Source organism: Solanum stenotomum, chromosome 12, assembly GCF_019186545.1.
Source record: "Solanum stenotomum isolate F172 chromosome 12, ASM1918654v1, whole genome shotgun sequence".
In the NCBI taxonomy this organism is placed as follows: Eukaryota; Viridiplantae; Streptophyta; class Magnoliopsida; order Solanales; family Solanaceae; genus Solanum; species Solanum stenotomum.
In genome coordinates, this window is record NC_064293.1 from 33,065,745 (window position 1) to 33,088,114 (window position 22,370).

Consider the following 22,370-nt stretch of genomic DNA (forward strand, 5'->3'; position numbering starts at 1 on the left):
TAAAAGGGAGTTTATGCCCAAGTATAATATATAATATTCAAGATTGGGAATTCCCAATCTTGAATATTATATATTATACTTGGGCATAAACTCCCTTTTATTATATAGTCCCAATCTTGAATATTATATATTATACTTGAGCATAAACTCCCTTTTATTATATAGTATAATATACTATTACAGAAGCCTTGGAAGATGAAACTTTGAAAATCTGGAGTAAACTTAACAAGATGATATTGAACTCATTTTTTTTAGAGGAAAAAAATATTTATGGAGAAGATTTGCAAGAATTAAATTGTGACATCATCTTTCAGTTAATGTTTGTTACTTTTTTTTCCTTCCTCTAAAGTTAAAAGGGTTGGGAAGCTCATTTGTTTTCATCTTTTTCTCTAGCGCTTTGCTATACCTTCATATATATTTTCCACCAATGTCTTCCTTGCTTTCTTGTGTATTCGCTCTCTGTTATCTCCTTATCTCCATAGCCTCATTCACAAGTTATGGTGCTGCTCAGGATACTTTATTACAAAATCAATTCCTAATCAATGGCATGACATTAGTTTCGTCTGGACAGATATTTGAATTAGGATTTGTTTGTTATTTTTCAATACCTGTATGCCAAATGTACCTGGGATTATGGTTGTTTTACTCAAAAAATATAAATAAAAGGAAAAATGACTAAGTTTCGAAAAATCGATTCAACTTATGATTTAAGAGAAATTGAATTTCCAAAAGAACAGAGTCGCCACTTAAGCCGAGAAGGTGTTAGGCCCTCAGAATGTCCGCTAACTTGCGGTTGATCGGCGATTTGACTAAAAAGACTTTGACTAATTTTTTAAAATTTTAGCTAAGTAAAAGAACTCATTTATTTTATTTTATTTATTTATTTTTTATTACATTTTTAATTATCTTAAGGGGAGATGAACTAAAAGAAAAATTTCTAAAGGAGAATAGTTCAAATGACAAGACTAAATAAAAAATATAGAACTATAAATATTTTTAATTTAAATATTATAAAAGGTTGAAATGGCTATCTATGAGGATTTAATTAAATTAAACCATAATCAAATAAATGATTAGTCAACATAATAAACAAATAAAGAACAAAGGAGAAAATATATCAAATTTGGGCTATTGACCCAACTTTAGGAACCTGTCCTAATACTAAAAATTTCCAACATGATCTTGGGCCCGTTCTCTTGGACCTGAACCTGTTAAAGCAAAAAATTTGGGCTGCTGCACTTGGGGATTTTGGGCTTTTACCCCCTTTCTCTTACTGTATAAACTGTATACAGTAAATGTATATCAAAGTATACAAGCTCATATAAACTTTGTTCCTGTATAACAGCTTCCAATTGTGTTTCAGCTTCCANNATGATCTTGGGCCCGTTCTCTTGGACCTGAACCTGTTAAAGCAAAAATTTTGGGCAGCTGCACTTGGGGATTTTGGGCTTTTTACCCGCTTTCTCTTACTGTATCAACTGTATACAGTAAATGTCTATCAAAGTATACAAGCTCATATAAACTTTGTTCCTGTACAACAACTTCCAATTGTGTTTCAGCTTCCAAAATTCGAACAATCAATGATGAAGGCCGTCTCGGTAAATGAGAACACAAGTTGGATTTTATCCTGACTCGAAATGCCAATGATAGGAAGAGTTCACATGAACTCATTGCAAGTGACACATACAAAAGAAAGATAAAATCATATTAGCATAGGACAATACTGTTCTAACACATTTTATTCTAAAAAATGAACACTATTAAGATTACTAAACTCAACCCGACAATCATTTATCAATAAAAATATTATGGACTAATCAAATAACCCAAATGACTTTGAAATTACACTTTACTAGGTACGGTGAGAAGAGGGACAAATATATTGTTTTAATACTTACTCACAAATACTATTTAACCTTCAAGAGAGAACAAACTATACATATGTCACTCAAACAAAGAACACAAACCATGAACATATTCTAGCTTCATGGATTCTCAAGTTTCATGTATATATCCATAAATTAATATGTAATTAAACTAACTGTGAGGAATGTGGACACAATATGAACCAACAAAGCATAAAATCATATAAGATAGAAGCTAAGCAATGTATTACATCCAACAAAGGTTTGAATCAAATCCACTAGGAAGAGAACTCGGCGAAACCTTAACTAAGCTCAAAAATCATCAAAGAAGATATAATGAAAAAAAAGAAAAAGCCCTACAACACCAAAATGTTCAAACAATAAACAATCTTAGATTAAACAGGGAAGATTTGATCCGAACATAGCTTAAACTAGATCAATAACACAACAAGATATTTTATCAGCAAGAGGAGTGACACTCAGCTATATTCAAATGCTAAAACAAAAAACTCAATATCACCACTAAGGAAATCAGAAAACCAACAGCAACAACATGATCACAAAATTAGAAGAAAAAGAAAGAGATTACTTTTTCCAGGGCAGCGATCTGAGACCAACGAGCAAGAGAGGACGATTCCACCACCAAAAATGCGATTCTGAAAATTTCGACGAAACGAGCAGAGGTGAATGAGGAAGGGACTAAGTAAAATCTGGATTTTTTAAGTCTCTTTCGAAACCTATTTCCTAAGTATGTATATGGCGGTGTGTGACTAGCAATTTGCTGTATTTTTGGTCTCTAATGTAGACTTTTTTTCCAACCTTTTTTCCGACCTTTTCCCATGAATAAGGGGAGAGTATTTATACGAGAAAATTAGGGTTGTTTTGGGGGGGAAAAACCAGATGAAATTTTGATGGAATTTTAAATTCAAAATTTGAAATTTTGGGAGGATAAGGCTACTGACTCGAATGAGTACAAATTTCCAACGGATTTTGAAGATAGCCGTCCGATTTGGTGCAAGGACGAAATCGAAATGAGATTACGACACCTGGAAAATTCTTCAAACGGATGAGGATAAGGAAGAGAGGGAGACAGACGCGCGAGCTGGGCTCGGGTCTGGGCTGCGATTCGCTGGATCGCTGGACTGGTCCATTTTCTGGGTTTGCTGTTCTTCGCTGGTTTCACCAGGAAGAAGACGTGGGGGTGGGGTCGGNTGACTCGAATAAGTACAAATTTCCAACGGATTTTGAAGATAGCCGTCCGATTTAGTGCAAGGACAAAATCTAAATGAGATTACGACACCTGAAAAATTCTTCAAACGGATGAGGATAAGGAAGAGAGGGAGACAGACGCGTGAGCTGGGCTCGGGTCTGGGCTGCGATTCGCTGGATCGCTGGACTGGTCTATTTTCTGGATTTGCTGTTCTTCGCTGGTTTCACCAGGAAGAAGACGCGGGGGTGGGGTCGGGTTAAGGGACGGTGGGCTGGTGGGAATATTGTATTGTTGTTGATGGGTATTTGGTATGTTGGGCTGGGAATCTTTGATAAGTTGGACTGTTGTATGTATTGTTGGTTGGGAAATAAAATGGAATGAGGAAAAATGGACAGATGGACTGAGCAGATTGAAAATATGGGCTGCTGGAAATTAGAAGTAGGGTCCAAAACTTTAGTCTTTTGATATGGCCAAGTGAATTACTAATTTGGTCAAATTGAATTGTAATTGACCAATTGAGATTACGAACTTAATCAAATTGAACTCATTTGCAAAATTCGGTTAAACATAAATAAGATGAATTAGTATAATTAATTTATGAGCTTCTCATCTTAACAAAATAAAATAATTATTTCAACGATAAACCAATTGATTTTTAAAATTAACCATAATCTAAACTAAACTAATTTTAAAAATAAAATCTTTTTGAGATGATTTTCAAATATTCATAAAATATAATAAATATATTCAAAATTTTATAGACTATATAAATTAATTTAAAAACTATAAAAATTACAAAATTACTTAAAATGACTTGGAAAATATTTTAAACTTCATAAAGTCAATTATTTCAAATCGTTTGAAATTTAAGAAGTTCGGTGATTAATTTATATTGTGGAGGTCCAAAATTGGGTGTCAACAATGGTACAAAGATGTAGGTCCCGGTACCGTTGTATGGGTTGGCAATAGAAGAAATCCAGTTAATTGTGGTGCATTGCTAGGACTAGACACAGAAGGAGACATTTTTCTCCAAGATATACTGGGAACAACGGTATGGATTCATAAGCCCAACAGTACAGTTCCCTTACCAGTACTGAAGCTCCTTGATTCAGGTAATCTTGTGTTTGGAGATTCTAGTAATCTGACGGCTGGAGAGTACCTGTGGCAAAGCTTTGACCACCCAGTTGACACATTGTTACCAGGAATGAAGCTTGGTTGGGACAAGAAAACTGGCATCGACCGATCCATGAGGTCCTGGAGGACAGAAGGTGATCCAGCTCTAGGTGATTATTTGTTCAGGTTAGACTCAGGTGACTCAGGTCAGTTACCCCAACTAGTTCTTGAGAAAAACCAGCGAATACATTCAAAATGGGGTCCTTGGGATGGATAGATCTAGAAATTCAGTGGCGGTTATGCCCTCATGGATAACCATGCATTCAAACCAATATTTCATTTCGATATAGATGCATTTTTTTTCACATTCGAAGCCAAGAACGATTGGAGTTTGAAACTTTCACTGAATCCAGATGGAAAATACAATTCTTGAGGTGGAATAATGCTACCAATTACTGGGAGGAAGTGAATACATTGAATAAGGACACATGTGACCAGTATAACACTTGTGGGCCTTATAGAGTTTGTAGTGATAGAGATCTCCCCTGCGGGTGTCCTGATGGTTTCACAGCTGCATCACCAGATGAATGGGGCATGATGAATTTTACGGAGGGATGTAGGAGAAACACCTCACTTAACTACACCAATAAAGACGTCTTTGTGGAGAATAATGGACTGAAGTTGCCTGATAATGCTTCTTACTGGGGAATGTTGTACCACCAGGAGTGTGAATAGAAGTGCTTAAATGAAAGATCGTGTATGACTTATACTAACATCAATATCAACGGAAATGGAAGCAAATGTGTCGTTTGGTTGGGAAATTTACTTGATATGAGACATTCACAGATAGCTGGGAACAACATTTTTATACGGATGGCACCTAAAAAACTAGGTAAAAATGATTGCTTGCTTTAACTGATTTAATTCCTAGATTATATTATTAATATGGTGCAAAACAATGTGTGCAAGAATGACATTTGAAAGGTGAAGTAGTTAATTGTTGTGTAGGTTTGATTATTTACACAGAAACATCAATTAATAGAATTCCCATATTAGTGCTTGATTAAGTGGTTCATCGCAGATTGATGTTTGAAGCATTAGATTGAATGTTGTCACATAACTGCTACACAATCGAGCATAAGATGAAACAACCCTGCATGCATCTAGTTATTCTCATTGCAAAATCTTTAACAGAATGAGCAAATACCTCTAGAAATTCCTATAAATTTTATGTCAAATCTAAAGCCTAATTTTATGAGTAAGAAACAACTGACACTTTTAACTTTCTTATGGACAGATGCACCTGTTTCCGACAGTAGATGGAAAAATGAATGGACAATTTTTGCTTCTTTAATCTCAGAGCTGGCACTACTTATTATTTTGCTTATAGCTGTTGTGGTTCTATGTCAAAAAATGAGGACAGATGTGCTAGGTAAAAAGAATCACCTTGCGTTGCTATTATATTATTTTCATAGTTCTTCATTACAGACTAAGCTTAGTTTCACTAGAACACTATTATTTAGCAAACACAAGACCTAAGTAAGAAAGCTAGCCTAATACTCATATTAAGGTATGATTCACATCCATTATTTTCTGATTAATTTGCTTTCTCATAGCAGATGAACAAGAAATCAATCAGCCGACAAATTCTCAAGGAGCTTTGCTGCAAGGCACTAATGTCATTGCATATGATTTCAGTGATCTAGTTGCAGCCACTAACAATTTCTCGCTGGCTAATAAGATAGGGCATGGTGGCTTTGACAATGTTTATAAGATTATTATTTCTTTTCGACAAGCATGAAAATGCATATTTACAGTAATTCAGACAACAGAATTAATACCTAAATGATACATTTGTAGGGTGTACTAGAGAATGGAGTAGAAATAGCAGTGAAGAAGCAGGACGTGACTTCACGTCAAGGATTTACTGAGTTCGAGAATGAAGTCAAGTTAATAGCAAAGCTACAACATCGTAACCTAACCAAATTGTTGGGATACTGCATTAATGGAACAGAAAAATTCCTAGTCTATGAGTTCATGGCGAATAATAGCCTAAACAAGGTCATATTTGGTATGATATCTTAAATAATATTTTTCTTTTTTTACTATTGTCTGTGTTGTTTTGATATTGGAAAATCCACGAAAGACAGAAATTTAGGAGTATCCGAGTGAAATTGAGTAACTGTTTTCTGTACATGTCTAGATCCTGCAAGAAGGGGTACAGTAACATGGCCAATGCACTTTAACATTATCAAAGGAATCGCAAAAGGATTAGTTTACATGCATCATGACTCAAGGTTGACAATAATCCACCGGGACTTAAAAGCTAGCAATGTCTTGCTAGACAGAGAGATGACACCCAAGATATCTGACTTAGGGTTGTCAAGGGTATTCGAAGATGATGTTGAAGAAAAGACTCAGCATTTAATTGGAACACGGTTAGTATATTATCATTAAGACTACATGTTTATGTATATTTTAGAGTTTTTACAGATGGTTTTATGTTGTGGCTGTAGTGGTTATATGCCTCCTGAGTACATGAAAAATGGACATTATTCAACAAAATCAGACGTTTTTAGTTTTGGAATCCTGGCATTGGAGATTGTGAGTGGCCAAAAGAATTATGATTATCGGCACCCAGTCTATGATATTGGTCTAGTAGACTATGTACGTAAGTACATCATCAATCCCCTGGTTATCGTCATTACTTCACTTAAATTGGTTACATAGAAGTTTCACCTTATGCTAAAACAATTTACATGATTGATGATCGATCTATTGTTGGTCAGGCTTGGAGAATTTGGAGTATGGGGAATGCCATAGAACTACTGGATCCAATGATTGAAAAACCAGGTGATGAGAATGAAGTTTTAGGATGCATCCTTGTTGGGCTCTTGTGTTGTCAACGGCGTGCCCAAGACAGACCTTCAATGATTCAGGTGGTTTCCTTACTGGAGGAGAATGAAATGTCAAGGTTAAATTTTGTGCCTCAGGAACCTTAATACTCCAAGGAGTTGAGTCGCGGTGCAGGAGTTGAAACAGCATGAATTAATGATGTAACTATTACTGAATTTACCGGAAGATCATGACCTAATCTCAAAAGACAAACATACAGATAGATAACAAACTCTGATAATGTGAAGTCTTTTTCTTTTTCCGATTTCTATTGCTTGAAAGTTGAAACTATGAACATGAAATTCCTGCTTGTAAACAGCCCAAAAGAGCCTAAGCTGAGCTTCCCATTTTTGGGGTAATTAGCGTTCTTAAGGAAAAGATCACTAATTATCCTTTATAAACTACTAATGACCTTTTCTAACTTATAGCATTTATATATGTATCTTGTTGAGTTTGGGGTGTTCACTAAGATACTCATTCGACTTATTCACATTCAAATCATGATGAATGTTTGGAATATATTTATAACATATGTCCATTATTAACATCATAGTCCATATTAGCCCATTCATCCTAGTTTGCAATTTTTACTCCGTATTAAACTCACAATAAGTTTTTCTATATATTCCGTTTTCTGAAATAACAATAGAATGATATATAATGAAGTTAAGAGACACCAAATATGGAAGTGTCACTATAATTTATAACCAACTTCTCTATATTCACTGCTAGGTTGGGGTTAAATTATAACCAACAAATAAGGGTTCCTGTGTTCGATATATATTATCATGAGTAAAATGTTGGTTTAGTATGTTAATCCTATTTAATTAAGCAAATCCATTAATAATTAAGGCTGCCACGTTACATTTCCGGTGGAAGTTTTATAAAATCCAGTTAGTGTTAATTTTTGAGATAGCTGGAGTAAAGTAAAATGATTTTTTTTGTTTGTAAAAAAAAGGGTGACTTTTATGAAATGAACGTAAACTTGGATAACCATCTACGAAATTTTATCAAGGAATGCATATCAGTCCAAGTCCGTGATAAGTTAAGTTAATTAAAATGCCTAAAGCTGCTATCTTGGAATTGCAAGAAAATATAGAAATTGTTGGTGTGTATGCATTAGATTATTAAAATAAAATATTAAATGCATATGTTAGTGGATATAAATTGCGGTAGAAGATGACTATTAATTCTTGATAACTTATATATATGTCCATTAGTTCTTGTAACTGATCATATGATCATTAATTTTTTATAACTTACATAACATCTATCACATTCATCTGCAAACATTACTACCCTTCATTCTACCAATTGATTACATGAAAGACGTCTTTACCTATAAATAATTGTGCATCTTCCTTTGTGTTGGGTATAGTAGTGAAAGAGAGAGTTGAGACAAAGTAAGTATTCTAAGTCTTTAACTATATTCACTATATAAAAGAGAGAATTTATATGTCGAAAGAAAATGTTCTTATGCGGACCTTTGGACTCTTAACTAATTCGGAATAATTTATATTGTACAACGTTGTTGGGCTATTGTATCCTGTAGAGAACAAGTTAAGAGTAATACTGTTGGATTGGTGTAGATCATATGTCGTAGTGGACTTGAATCCCCTTAAAAGAGAATGAGATATCCGCGTCTCAGCCTAAATATTTTTTTATTCCTTTTTATCATTTTATTTTCAACGATAATTTATTATATTTGAAGTATATTACACCAACATAAATCATAGAAGAAGGGGAGAATATCAAAAAAATATGAAGTGGGAGAATTTCAAGAGTATGTTGTAACACTACCTAATATAACACTTCAAGCGTGTGTTATAACTTATAGCACTACCTAATAACACTAAATAATTATTTTAACACGTGGAAACAGCTCTACTTAAATTATAAAGGACAAGTGGGAGAAATTCGATGCTCCCATGTATTAATTTTAAAATAGAGGCATCTGTATAAAATAAATTAAAACACTAATTTTGCCAGCGGAAAATCCGGATTTATATATGTACTTTCAAGTTTCATGTGCCAAGCTGTTGATTAAATTTCTTTTTTTTTCTTCTAAACTTTTGAATAAATAATTTACACTAAATATTTATTACTTAAATATGATCATTTGAAAGGATACCTCAAGATCAAATTCATCTTCTTTCCCCTCCTAGCATGATGGCTCATTCTTTGTCATTCTCATTATAGAAATTTCGTTCTATTATGTTTTTTCTTTTTCTATTCTAATAGAAATGACTAGCCTTCAAATTCTTTCTCTTTTACTTTTTTTGGCCAAATGTTATTACTCCAAAGAAGAAGATTTAGTCCAGTGTCTTTCTAAATACTCTGAAACCAACGTTACACAAAACATTTACACCCTAAATTCTCCAACTTATTCATCTGTCCTGGAATATGCTCAGAAAAATCCGAGATGGATGAATTCATCACATCCTATTTTCATAGTATCCCCTACAAAAGAATCAGATATCAAGCCGGTTATTCTTTGTGCAAAAATATTAGGCTTGCAAATTAAAATAAAAAGTGGTGGCCATGACTATGAAGGCATATCTTTTCGCTCTGAAACCCCGTTTGTTATGCTTGATTTAAGCAATCTTGACAAAATCGAGATTGATTTAAAAGAAGGAACAGTCTGGGCTCAAGCAGGGGCGACTCTCGGCCAGCTTTACTATGCAATTGCCAAGAAAAGTAAAGTTCATGCATTTCCAGGCGGTGTCTGCTCTACTGTTGGCACTGGTGGAATCATCAGTGGTGGTGGGCTCGGTTCATTGATGAGGAAATTTGGCCTAGCATCTGATAACGTTGTAGATGCTCGCGTAATAGATGTAAATGGAAATATTCTTGATAGGAAGAAAATGAAAGAAGATTTGTTTTGGGCAATAAGAGGAGGTGGAGGAGCTAGTTTTGGTGTTATTTTAGCATGGAAACTCAAACTTGTTCGTGTTCCCGACAAGGTTACTGTTTTCACTGTTTACAAGAAGTTAGACAGTAACCAAAATCTACTCCAAAAATGGCAGAAAACATCACATCAACTACCTGATGGTTTGTTCATCAGAACAGTTATCCAAAATGATGGAACAGGGAATGACAAGTATCCTTTAATGTTTTTTCAAGCACTATATCTCGGACCTGTTGATGAGTTAATTCCATTGCTCAAAGAAAAATTCCCTGAATTTGATTTGGAGAAAAAAGATTGCTTCCAAGAGCCTGTTGTGGATTGTAGTAACATGCCTTGCATTAGGAAAGAATGTCGCGAATCTTCATGGATTGGATCAGTCTTGTATTTCTATGGCAAGAGAACAAATGAGCCGCTTGAAGTCCTACTAGAAAAGAGTATTCCAACACAGAAGAATTATTTCAAAGCCACATCTGATTTTGTGAAAACTCCAATTCCGGAAAGTGGTTGGGAAATGGTAAAAAGACTGTTTNATCTTCCTGGATTGGATCAGTCTTGTATTTCTATGGCAAGAGAACAAATGAGCTATTGGCGTAAAACCATTCACTTCCATGGCATCGATTCAATATAGCAATAAGCAGAAGAAGAAATTGGAAAGAAGAGATGTAAAGAAGAATAGCAAAGAGAAACAAGACTTCTCAGATATTTCGGAGATCCCTAAGAAGCTTTGATCTTTGTCTAGAGATGAGGTGGAACAATCTGGACTCTTCATCACAAATGAGAAGGATTGAATTTTGTCCATCTGATTTAGTAACACCTGTACATACTCAGCCCATTCTAGAAAAACTTTGCTCACGTGACTAGCACGTTGAGGAATATAAGTTTGTTAGATTAGTTATAGAGTAGACAAATAAAGAAAGGACATGTGGATATTGAGTTTTTCTTTTATTATTAGTTTTATGTAATACTTGTATATATACAAGTTTAGAGATGAATGAAAGTATCAGAAAATTTCCCAAATATTTTCTTTTCATTCTTTCATGAGCCGCTTGAAGTCCTGCTAGAAAAGAGTATTCCAACACAGAAGAATTATTTCAAAGCCACATCTGATTTTGTGAAAACACCAATTCCGGAAAGTGGTTGGGAAATGGTAAAAAGACTGTTTTTGGAAGAAGAAAGACCTCAGATAATAATGGAGCCATTAGGTGGGAAATTAGATGAAATATCAGAATCTGAAATTCCTTTTCCTCATAGAAAGGGGAATTTGTATAATATTCAGTATTTGGTGAACTGGGGCGATAACAGTGAGAGTATATCAAGCCAGAAGATAGAATGGTTGAGGAAGCTTTACAAGAAAATGGAGCCATATGTTGCAAACTCTCCAAGAAGTGCTTACCTGAATTACAGGGACCTTGATTTAGGAACAAATCAAGATTACTACAACTATTCCAAGGCCAAAATATGGGGTGAAAAGTATTTCAAGGGAAATTTTGAGAGGTTGGCTAAAGTGAAAAGTAAGGTGGATCCCAACAATTTTTTCAGAAATGAACAAAGTATTCCACCTTATCATACAGATAGCTTAAGAAGACTGGATCCTATGTCAACTGGACTGCATCAAGATGTTTGAAGTTTTATAAAGATCATTCCTTTTTTTCCCCTCTCGAATTCAATAAATGTATCACTATGTCAACTTCATCGCATCTTAATTTGCAAAAATAAATGATGAAGGTCTGTTACGTCTAAAGGCGGATCCAAAAGATTAGTGGTTCTGAATAAATTATTTATACATATTAAGTAAATTTTTCAATACAAATACAGAATTCTGGCCAATCGAATAAGTAACTACAACTCTAGCTCATCCCTGAGTGGTACATATGGCCCAGATATAATGTCAGTGAAGTGGTGCCTTCGACGCAGTGAAGTCGAAAAAAAAACCATTTAATTGTCAACTATAATCTTCATCGTACCCCTTATTTGGCCCAAGAAAATACAATATTCCTTCACCAACCTGCGTGCACCGTGGATGTTTTCTAAAAGAAAGCCAACATGTGCACAAATGCTTAACAATTTTAAATTATATTAGATGAAGTTGTGGCATATTAATTAAATTATATCCAGGCTTGAAGCATTTTGTTTTGTTTGGTTTGAACTGATCTAGACACAGCAGATGAAAGCAAGGATGCGTTAATAGCAGCTAAAGATGGAACAGTTACAACGAAATGCCCAGTTATGGACACCGGACAAGAGGCAAAGAAGTGGTGGCTGGATTTATGGTAGCAATTTTTGTGTGGTGTTTGTGGTAGTTTCTTAAAAAATGTGACTTTTGAAATTCTGAAAAATACTTCTTTATTATGTTGGTTTTTCGTGTTTAATGGGCACATGTTACGTGTAGTTGAAGTATCTAATATGTATAAGCTTCAGTTTAGGTAAAAATAGTACCAAACTTTAGGTAGTCGTCTATCTAATTTAATAGGCATATATTGAGTGAGTGCGCATTGTTCTGGTGGAATGACCAATGAGTATGGTGGTTGCTGGTGGTGTACGTAGTCCAGATCTGTGCAAACTGAGGGAAGATGAGTTTTTTGTGGTATAAAGGGCCTTGTCTTGTTTTTATGTATACACTGGTGTATATCACAGTTATGTCATTTGAATATCTTGTATATATACTTTTTGTATATCATCTGTATTACTGTTATATACCTGATATCCACGTGACATACATATGATACACAACTGATATACAAATGACATACACTGTCACTGTGACAAATTTCAACTCTGAATTTTCAGTCCATATCAACTCCAATCTTAGTCAAATTTTATAGAGAAATTTAGACCACATGCCAATTTAGGAGCAGTACTGTTTACATTTTCATACTATTAACAACTTAAAGCCAATCAGTGTATATATCATATTCACCTTTACAACTGAAATCTATGAAGACATGCCTCGAATCATAGACCTCAATTTGAATGTTCCAATCATTTTCAGCTTGCATTGTTCAGACATGGTTCCATAGTCTTAGGCTTGAAAATAACTGTCGGCACGCCATTATGCACAGTGGTTCCAGCCAGAAGCCTATCTGGCTGGTAACTGTAGTAGCTTAGGTTTCTCTGGCAAATTACATACATGACATAATGAAGAATATTTACATCATCAGTATGCAGTGTTCCTTGGCAAATCATTTGATCTGATGGATCGTGTAAAGAATTACGTGCATGCCAATACTTGGCTGTCCTAGCTATTCCTTAGTGCAAATTGTTTCCAAATTGCTAATATTGCCTATTGACTGATGAAGCGCCGGTTCTATATATTATATGATCTCTTTAATATAATGGTCTGAAAATGTTTATTAGTCTCTTGATATGTACTTGCCATTTGTTAAATGTGATACACAACATACTTTTAAAGATTCATATTAGGTTAAACTTAATAATTAACGACAACATTGATCAGCTTTCCATTTTATTCTTGACATGATCGATCTCATTTCTATATTTGTTTGGCCTGCTGGCATAGCTACATTCAAGTGAAAAGACCAGAAGGAGAAAGCTAATTATAATATTACGCTAACCATTGGGCATGTCTATACTGTTTTTGATAGTTCTCATATTGACTGGACTAAGCCGATTCATAAGAATTGTCAGAAGCTAAATCATGTATGAATGCATTTAGTGTATTCTTTTCAATCTTCTCAAGTAACCTTAGTGTATTTTTTAATAGGCCAAGTTTTAGGGAAGAAAAAAAATACTTTGTAAGGAACCTTGGTAGTCTAATAATATTTAGAATTCGACTAACGAATCTTTGGTGAAGAAAGGCTTGTACATTATAAATATTGACTTCTATATATGTAACAAGAAGGATACTATTGTCCATGTTGGACGTGCAGTAGTTAGTCCATGCTTCATGTTTAAATTAGTTGTTCATTAGATTTTGTACAACACTTGGTGACTTTGAAGAGGATTCAGGAATAAATTTAAAAAAAGGACTAAAACTTGGAAATTTGTCGAGTTTGAAATAACAAACATAGATAGAGTCTTGCAACTTATAATTTCTTTACTTTTTTTGAAAGATGAAAACTATGTTAAAGAGGAAGATTTGTCTGGAGTAAACTTAACAAGATGATATTGAACTCTTTTCATTTAGTGGAAAAATTTAGTATTTAATTCAGCGGTAACAAAATTTTGAACAATGAAGGATAATCGAGTGTTCTCGAACCAAAGACGTTAGAAGCATATTCTGTGAAATATAGCTGAGTAATTGACGGTCGTCACAATGTTTAATGCATTAATGACAGCATTATCCCTCTAACTAATTCTTAAACCAAAGTCTAACTAAAGAGTTAAGGAGCCTTGAACTCTTTTATTTAGAGGAAAATTGTATTTATAATAGAGCTAAGAAGAAGTTAAACTATGAAGATAATTTCGACGCTCTCTTTAAATGTTATATGTCAAATTGAGAGTTCATTTGCCCAAATTAAATTGTAAACAGATTTTCAGTTAATGCTAATACAATCCTTAGTTACTCTTTTGTCAAACATGAGTTGATTAGTAACGTGTCATTTTGTGAAGTTTTTGTCTTTGTCTCTTAAATTTGCATCTATTCTACAATTATGAAACACGCACACTGCTTAATTACACTTGACTCTCATCAGTTCTCCATAAAAGGGTTGGGAAACAACAGAGAAATTATATGTTTTCAGCTTTTCCACCACTCAGTTTCTCTAGCTCTTTGTTAACTCTAATGGCTTCCATGCTTTCTTTGTTTACTATCCGTCATCTTTTTATCTCCATAGCCCTGTATGCATGTTCCGCTGGTGCTACTGACTCCTTGTTTGCATATCAATTCATCACCAACTTGAACCCTTTAGTTTCATCCAACCATAATTTCGTAATTGGATTTTTTGGTTATTATTCATCGACTCTACCTGTATGCAAGACGTACCTGGGATTGGGGTACAGGAGTGTAGATTCCAGGGCTATAGTATGGGTGGGTAATGAATTGAATCCACTTGGATGTTTTACAGCGCTAGCACTAACCAAAGAAGGATTTTATGTCAAAGATATAGTACTGGGAACAACGGTATGGATTCATAAGCCCAACAGAACAGTTCCGTCACCAGTTCTGAAGCTCCTTGATTCAGGTAATCTTGTGTTTGGAGATTCTAGCAATCTGACGGCTGGAGAGTATCTGTGGCAAAGCTTTGACCACCCTCTTCACACATTGTTACCAGGAATGAAGCTTGGCTGGGACAAGAAAGCTGGCATCGACCGATCCATGAGGTCCTGGAGGACAGAAGGTGATCCAGCTCCAGGTGATTATTTGTTAAGGTTAGACTTAGGTGACTCAGGTCAGTTACCCCAACTAGTTCTTGAGAAAAACCAGCGAATACAATCAAGATGGGGTCCTTGGGATGGAGAAAAATTCAGTGGTGGTAATGCCCTCATGGATAGCCATGCATTCAGACCAATATTTCATTCCGATACAGATGCGATTTTTTTCACATTCGAAGCCAAGGAGGATTCGAGTTTGATACTTTCACTGAATCCAGATGGGAAACTACAATTCTTGAGATGGGATAATAATGCTACCAATTTATGGGATGAAGTGAAGACACTCAATATGGCCATATGTGACCAGTATAGCACATGTGGGCGTTATGGAGTTTGTACTGATGGAGAATTCCCCTGTGAATGTCCTGATGGATTCACAGCTGTATCACCAGAAGAATGGGACAAGATGAATTTTACGGAAGGATGTAGGAGAAACACCTCACTTAACTATACTGATAACGACGTGTTTGTCAAGAACACTGGACTGAAGTTGCCTGATAAAGCTACTTACTGGGGAATGTTGTACCCCCAGGACTGTGAACAGAAGTGCTTAAACGAAAGATCGTGTATGGCTTATACCAACATCAATATCAACGGAAATGGAAGCAAATGTGTCGTTTGGTTGGGAGATTTACTTGATATGAGACGTTCACAGATAGCTGGGAACGACATTTTTATAAGGATGGCAAATGGAAAACCAGGTACAAATGATTGCTTACTTGTGATATGATTGCTTGCTTATGACACGACAACTAATTCAATGCCTAAATTATTTTTAGTATAGTGCAAAGTTATGTGTGCATGAATGACATTTGAATGGTGAAGTAGTTAATTGTTGGTGCATAAACATCAATAAATAGAATTTCCATAAATAAATAGAATTTCCATATTAGTGCTTGATTAAGTGATTCCTGCAGATTTGTCTTTTTTTTAAAAATAAATAAATTGCGTCTATAACTTGTTTCTTACATGAACCACTCATCCCTCATCTCTATCAGAGGGAAACAGTTCTATAACTTTTCAAAATGCATATGTATCTCCGTTATATAGAAACATTAGATGTGTTTCAAGCATTTTACTGAATGTTGTCACATAACTGCTACACAATCTAGCAAAAGTTGACACTAACCTGCATGCATCTAGTTGTTCTCATAGCAAAATCTTTAACTTTGTATCAACAGAATATTATGAGTAAGAAAACAACTAACACCTTTTACTTTCTTATGAACAGATGCACCTGTTTCCCATGGGAAAAGAAAATTGAATGAGGGATCGATAGCAGTGATTTCTGTATTAGTTCTGGAAGTACTTATCTCGATTTCATATATTGTGTATACACATCGAGCAAAGAGTACAGGGGTGCTAGGTAAAATGAATCACCTCTCGCTGCTTATATATTATTTTCATAGTTATTTTTCAGCCCAACCTTAGTTTCACTCAAACACCATTCATAAGCAAAACCTCCTTTCAACTCTTGAGACAACAAGAATGAGCAGAGACATTGTTCAAAAGCATCTTGTTCTGCCAATACCCTTTAGTTTGTAATGAAAAACAAAATTTACTTAGAGCACACATGACTCTGTAACCTAGCTCGCAGTTCGCTTCCATTATTGTCTGATATATTTGTTTTTGAAAAAGAATATCTTCATCTGAGCAGATGAACCAGAAATCAATCAGCCAGAAAATTCTATAGGAGCTTTGCTGCAGGGAACAGATGTCATTGCATATGATTCCAGTGATCTAGCTGCAGCCACTGACAATTTCTCGCTGTCTAATAAGATAGGGCATGGTGGCTTTGGCAATGTTTATAAGGTTAGTATTTCTTTTCAGCAAGCATGAGCATGCATATTTACAGTAACTCAGACAACACAATTAATACCCAAATGATACATAAATCTGTAGGGTGTACTAGAGAATGGAGCAGAAATAGCAGTGAAGAAGCAAGACGTGGCTTTGCGTCAAGGAGTTGAGGAGTTCGAGAATGAAGTCAAATTAATTGCAAACCTACAGCATCGTAATCTAACCAAGTTGTTGGGATACTGCATTCATGGAATAGAAAAACTCCTAGTCTATGAGTTCATGGCAAATAAAAGCCTAGACAAGGTCATATTTGGTAGGTCATCTTAAATAACAACTTTGTTTTACTATTATATGTGTTAATTTGATATTGGAAAAGCCATAAGAAACAGAAATTTTAGGCCTATCCGAGTGAAATAGGGTAACTGTTTTCTCTACATGACCAGATGCTGCAAGAAGGGCTACAGTAACATGGCCAACGCGCTTAAACATTATCAAAGGAATCGCAAGAGGACTAGTTTACATGCATCATGAGTCGAGGTTGACAGTAATCCACCGGGACCTAAAAGCTAGCAATGTCTTGCTAGACAGCGAGATGACACCCAAGATATCTGACTTTGGGTTGGCAAGGGAATTTGAAGACGATGTTGAAGTCAAGACTCACCGTGTAGCAGGAACATAGTAAGTAGACTAGCACTCTTTATCATTAACACTACATGTTTATGCATATTTTACAGATAGTTTTATGTTGTGGCTGTAGTGGCTATATGTCTCCTGAATACATGCAAGCTGGACATTATTCAACAAAATCAGATGTGTTCAGTTTTGGAATTTTGACATTGGAGATTGTGAGTGGCCAAAGGAATTCGATTTATCGGCACCCAACCTATGATATTGGTCTAGTAGGCTATGTAAGTATATCATCCCCTGATTATGGTCACTACTTGTACACCTAAGTTTCACCTTGTGCTAAAACAATTTCCATGCATGATTGATCTTTTGTTGGTCAGGCTTGGAAAATTTGGAATGAAGGGAATGCCATAGAACTACTGGATCCACTGATAGATAAACCAGATGATTTGGATGAAGTTTTAGGATGCATCCATGTTGGGATCTTGTGTTGTCAACGGCGATCCCAAGACAGACCTTCAATGGTTCAGGTGGTTTCCTTACTGGAGGAGAATGAAATGTTAAAGTTTAATTGTGTGCCCGGGGAACCTTACTTCTATAGGGAGACGAGTCAGAGTAGCAGGAGTCGCGAAAGTATGAATGGGCTAAGTATTACTGAATTAACCGGAAGATCATGATCACCTAATATCAAGAGACAAATCTACAGAAAAAGCTCTCAGTACTAGAATGACCTTTACTAATTTAAAGTTTATGTTATCTTGTTGAATTTTGTGTAGCTTCATGCAATGACAGTACTTGAATGATATATAATGAAGTGAAGAGACCAAATTTACCAGTGTCTCTATCAACGTAACTATGCATTTGTTTTTCCTTGAAATGATACAGTAGTATACTTAATGAATCGGTATCAAACAGGATCTTGATTCTTTTGGTTATAAATATGGTTGATATTAACACAAACTATAACATCATTAAATTAGAATGATAATATCACGCCTAGAGAGATTTGGGGATAAAATCCACTCAATTAAAGTATTATAATAACACAGTGAAATTTAAGAGGATTAGTTTTTATATTTACTAATCAATCAATCAGGTGTGTAAATTTAAGCTAGGTTAGGAATCTATAGAGATGCATATATATGCGTCATGGTTATATTACCTTATTTTCTCAAGGCGTCAACTGTGAATTGTGATCCAGACTCAACTCAGTTCATCCTATATTATATTTTATATATAGAGACTACAGTTCCTTATTTAGCCCGAAAGGGTTTCGATTTGAAGAGTTAATTAACATGATAAACTTCAATAAAGAGACTTCCGTTTTTATTTTGACTACACGTGGGGGAGAGTGTGATAACCCACCACATCATCACGCCACATAGGTGCCACGTGGCACTAGGCTAGAGGACATGAGAGTCCGATCTTTATTTTGACTACCCTAGGCTATTGCTTCCTCTATCACTTTTTTATTTGTTCAATTTTGACTTTTTACTTGTACTTTTTTAATTGTTATTTTTGACAAATCAAGAACAGACAATATATTTTATCTTCTAGTATATCCTTCATTTATTTAGAGAGTTAATGTTTTTTAAAAAGGTAGAGCTTCTTTAATGAGTAAATTGATTTTACGAAAACTATCAATTAATAGGGGTAAAATGATAAACTCGTTATGTCAATTATTATTTTTTAAATAGATTTGATTCTTTAATTTTTTCAAAAATTAATATTTTCTTTTTAGTTCTGTCAAGTATTAAGCTAATTCTCGCAATTAGAATTTGCGGAAACTATGAAAAAAGAATAATAGGATTTAATGAGAATTCACATTTGAAGGTTAAAATTTTGTAGTTTGTGCTATTTTGGTCTTTTTCTAGAGTCTAGTGTAGTCCTATCGATCCATTTTACTTATTATATTTCTCTTTTACATATCTCATAAAAATATCAACATGAAATGATGATTTGATTAATAGTTCATTGATGATAAGGGGATGGAGAAAACTTGAACTGAATGCCTACTCTTCACCACATTGATCTCTCACCTTAATTAGAGTAACGGTAAAAGTGGGAAAAAATAAATAATATTATCTTCATTATATAAAATGATAACTATTTTGGACTAATTATTTTTAGTAACCATGAGAAATAAAATGAACTGGAGGGAATAGTTTTTTAGGTGTAAAATTTTTGTGTTGCAGTTTCTAGAATTTCATTGGACTTTTTTAGTATTTTTTATTTTAAAAAATTTCCCCACAATTTTTGTAAAATCTAACAGAATTCATTTAATATACGACGGAGATCAACATTGTTAACTCAACTTAAAGGATCAAATTTGTGTAAAGCATATTTTAAGGACTATTTTAAACCTACTTCAAAACATGAGAGACCATTTTTATTATTTTCTCCTTCAAACTACATAAAAACTAATAATGAAACTTAAATTTTCAAAATGATATTAATAAGATTAATATAATAAAATAAATTCCTAATAAATATTTTCGCAAGGACAGTATGGTCATTAATAGAAACTGACGGAGTAATATTCAAGCTATTCATTAATATGGGTTAATATAAGTCAAACTTGTTTCCAATCGCAATCTAATGTTTGGTTAAGGGTCTGTGGGTCATTTACACTTTTGGCCCTGGTAAATAAAGTGAAACTGTAAAGAATGAAATTCACATAATTAGTTCATTAAATAGGACAAAATCAATACTAATCTGATTTATTACGTAAAAGAAAATTGACCAAAAGCCCCATAAATTCACTTTAATTAATCAGTTCCATTTCACGTGGGTTTTAAATACTTTCTAGAAGGAAAAAAGAAACTTTCTCAAAGAAATATACTAACAAAACTGGATCCAGTCTTATACTCCCTCTGTCCTTAATTATTTATTCACATTTTCATTTTTAATTGTCCCTAATTACTTGTCTATTTTGACAAAAAAAATTACTTATTATACCTTCAATTAATTACTTTGAAAAAGGTAGAACTTCTTGAAAATATTAAGGTTTTAATTCATCCACTTCATAATTAATAGGGATAAAATGGTAAACTCACTATATCAATTATTAATTTCTTAATAGGTGTGCTAATTTAAAAGTGGACAAGTAAATAGAGACAGAGGGAGTATTTAGCTATTCATTTTTTATATTTTCATTTTTTCTTGAAAGACCCATAATATTTTTTGGTGAAAATTTCAAAACAACTTATTTTCCTAGAAAATCTTAACAATACTAGGTTAACCCATTTTAATCTGCATACTAACTATCCAACCCATTTTTGACCCGCATAAAATGTTTTTTTTTTTAAAAAAATAATAATTAAATTTGATCCGGTGGATCAATTTTAATGATGAAAAATATGCAAAATAAAACAACAAAGCTGAAAAGGAGGTCCAATTGATCTAAAAGTGAACGGCCCAAAATTTTAAAAATAAGATAAAAACCCAAACAATTCTAGATTTGTCTTTGGTCTATATTTTCTCTTTGCTTTTAAGAAAGTTACTCTTCAACTTCTCTGTATTCTCCATAGCATCGTCAAGTTCTCTAAACTTAGTGTTACCTACTTACCTTCGATATTAATGGGTTGAATTTTGACTTATTTTTGTTTAACCCATTTTTGGCCCCTCAAATTTGTTCCTATGATATCCATTTGTGATCACTAGTTGAATTCCGAAATATATTTTTATAACTGATATAGTTTAATTAAACTCCGATTCTAGTTGCTAATTAATACTTCCTCTATTCTCAAAGAAAATTGTTAGGTTTAAAATGCAAGTTATATGGATCAATACATCTTATTTTTAGTATGAATTCAAATATTGATATTATTTTCTAAAAGGAAAAGGGTTCAAATTTGACGCAAAACAATACAAAACTATCTATTTTTGTCATCCATTAACGGTTGATTCAAAATTGTCTTTGTTATTATCAAACTAGCGTACATTTTCCCTTTAAAATATGATTAATAAAAATTTAAGACGTTCGAAAAACTTGAACCAAATTAAAGAAGGAACCACCATTTGATTTTTCAAGTAATAATATATAGTGTCATTTTATTGGATCTACTTCAATATATGTTGTAAGAATGAGTCAAATAACATCATTACAATTTACAAGGCATATATTTGTGTCCTTTTCTAGCAAGATTTCTGTTACACGTTTGCATTTCAAATACGATAGCCTACCTAAATTGTACATATATATAAATTATAATATACTTGCTTAGTGAAGAAACTGAAAACATCACACGTTATCATTTTTTTTTGGTAATAGTTATCATTATTAATTAAATGTAAGAAAATTGAAATGTTGATATATGAATATAGAATTTAGAGCTTCAAAAAATAGTGTCTGAATTTGAACTCGAAATCTTAAGATAAATTTTATCTTGTGTTATTTAGGGGATACAAAATATATGTATAGTTATATATACTAAATTTTAAAAAATACGTTATATCTGTAGTGTAATTTTTTATTAAAGTGATTCAGGTCTGCCCCAGTTAATATAAATCTTTTTAATTTTTTCATTTATAAATATAGTTCAAGCAGAAGCGATCAGCATATTGCGGGGAGTATACAAAAATTTAGTAGTTTTTGTTTAAATTTTATTTATGTAATTAA

The 22,370-nt window shown here is 33.8% G+C and overlaps 3 protein-coding genes across 3 annotated transcripts; all 3 read left to right on the top strand.

The window, feature by feature from the left end:
* The first annotated feature begins 2,931 nt into the window (after positions 1 to 2,931).
* On the top strand, positions 2,932 to 7,190 carry LOC125847343 (receptor-like serine/threonine-protein kinase SD1-8). Its single transcript, XM_049526979.1, has 10 exons — positions 2,932 to 3,071; positions 3,306 to 3,383; positions 3,976 to 4,374; positions 4,563 to 4,915; positions 5,486 to 5,620; positions 5,808 to 5,960; positions 6,047 to 6,259; positions 6,392 to 6,626; positions 6,705 to 6,855; positions 6,978 to 7,190. Exons 1-10 carry the CDS (start codon positions 2,932 to 2,934, stop codon positions 7,188 to 7,190), a joined length of 2,070 nt encoding a protein of 689 aa, XP_049382936.1.
* Positions 7,191 to 9,326: 2,136 nt separating this feature from the next.
* LOC125847344 (berberine bridge enzyme-like 22) lies at positions 9,327 to 11,615 on the top strand. Its single transcript, XM_049526980.1, has 2 exons — positions 9,327 to 10,459; positions 11,093 to 11,615. The coding sequence occupies exons 1-2, from the start codon at positions 9,327 to 9,329 to the stop codon at positions 11,613 to 11,615; spliced, it is 1,656 nt and encodes a 551-aa protein (XP_049382937.1).
* Positions 11,616 to 14,732: 3,117 nt separating this feature from the next.
* LOC125847345 (G-type lectin S-receptor-like serine/threonine-protein kinase At4g27290) lies at positions 14,733 to 18,426 on the top strand. Its single transcript, XM_049526981.1, has 7 exons — positions 14,733 to 16,023; positions 16,554 to 16,688; positions 16,980 to 17,134; positions 17,225 to 17,435; positions 17,566 to 17,800; positions 17,880 to 18,030; positions 18,130 to 18,426. The coding sequence occupies exons 1-7, from the start codon at positions 14,733 to 14,735 to the stop codon at positions 18,424 to 18,426; spliced, it is 2,475 nt and encodes an 824-aa protein (XP_049382938.1).
* Positions 18,427 to 22,370: the final 3,944 nt, after the last annotated feature.

Coding starts and splice junctions, on each gene's coding strand:
- LOC125847343 (XM_049526979.1), top strand. CDS start 2,932: ATGAGGATAAGGAAGAGAGGGAGACAGACGCGCGAGCTGGGCTCGGGT. Junction 4,375..4,562: donor CTAGGTGATTATTTGTTCAG/GTTAGACTCAGG, acceptor TCACATTCGAAG/CCAAGAACGATTGGAGTTTG. Junction 5,621..5,807: donor AATGAGGACAGATGTGCTAG/GTAAAAAGAATC, acceptor TTCTCATAGCAG/ATGAACAAGAAATCAATCAG.
- LOC125847344 (XM_049526980.1), top strand. CDS start 9,327: ATGACTAGCCTTCAAATTCTTTCTCTTTTACTTTTTTTGGCCAAATGT. Junction 10,460..11,092: donor AAGAATTATTTCAAAGCCAC/ATCTGATTTTGT, acceptor TTTCAAAGCCAC/ATCTGATTTTGTGAAAACAC.
- LOC125847345 (XM_049526981.1), top strand. CDS start 14,733: ATGGCTTCCATGCTTTCTTTGTTTACTATCCGTCATCTTTTTATCTCC. Junction 17,135..17,224: donor GCTTTGGCAATGTTTATAAG/GTTAGTATTTCT, acceptor ATAAATCTGTAG/GGTGTACTAGAGAATGGAGC. Junction 17,436..17,565: donor CCTAGACAAGGTCATATTTG/GTAGGTCATCTT, acceptor CTACATGACCAG/ATGCTGCAAGAAGGGCTACA.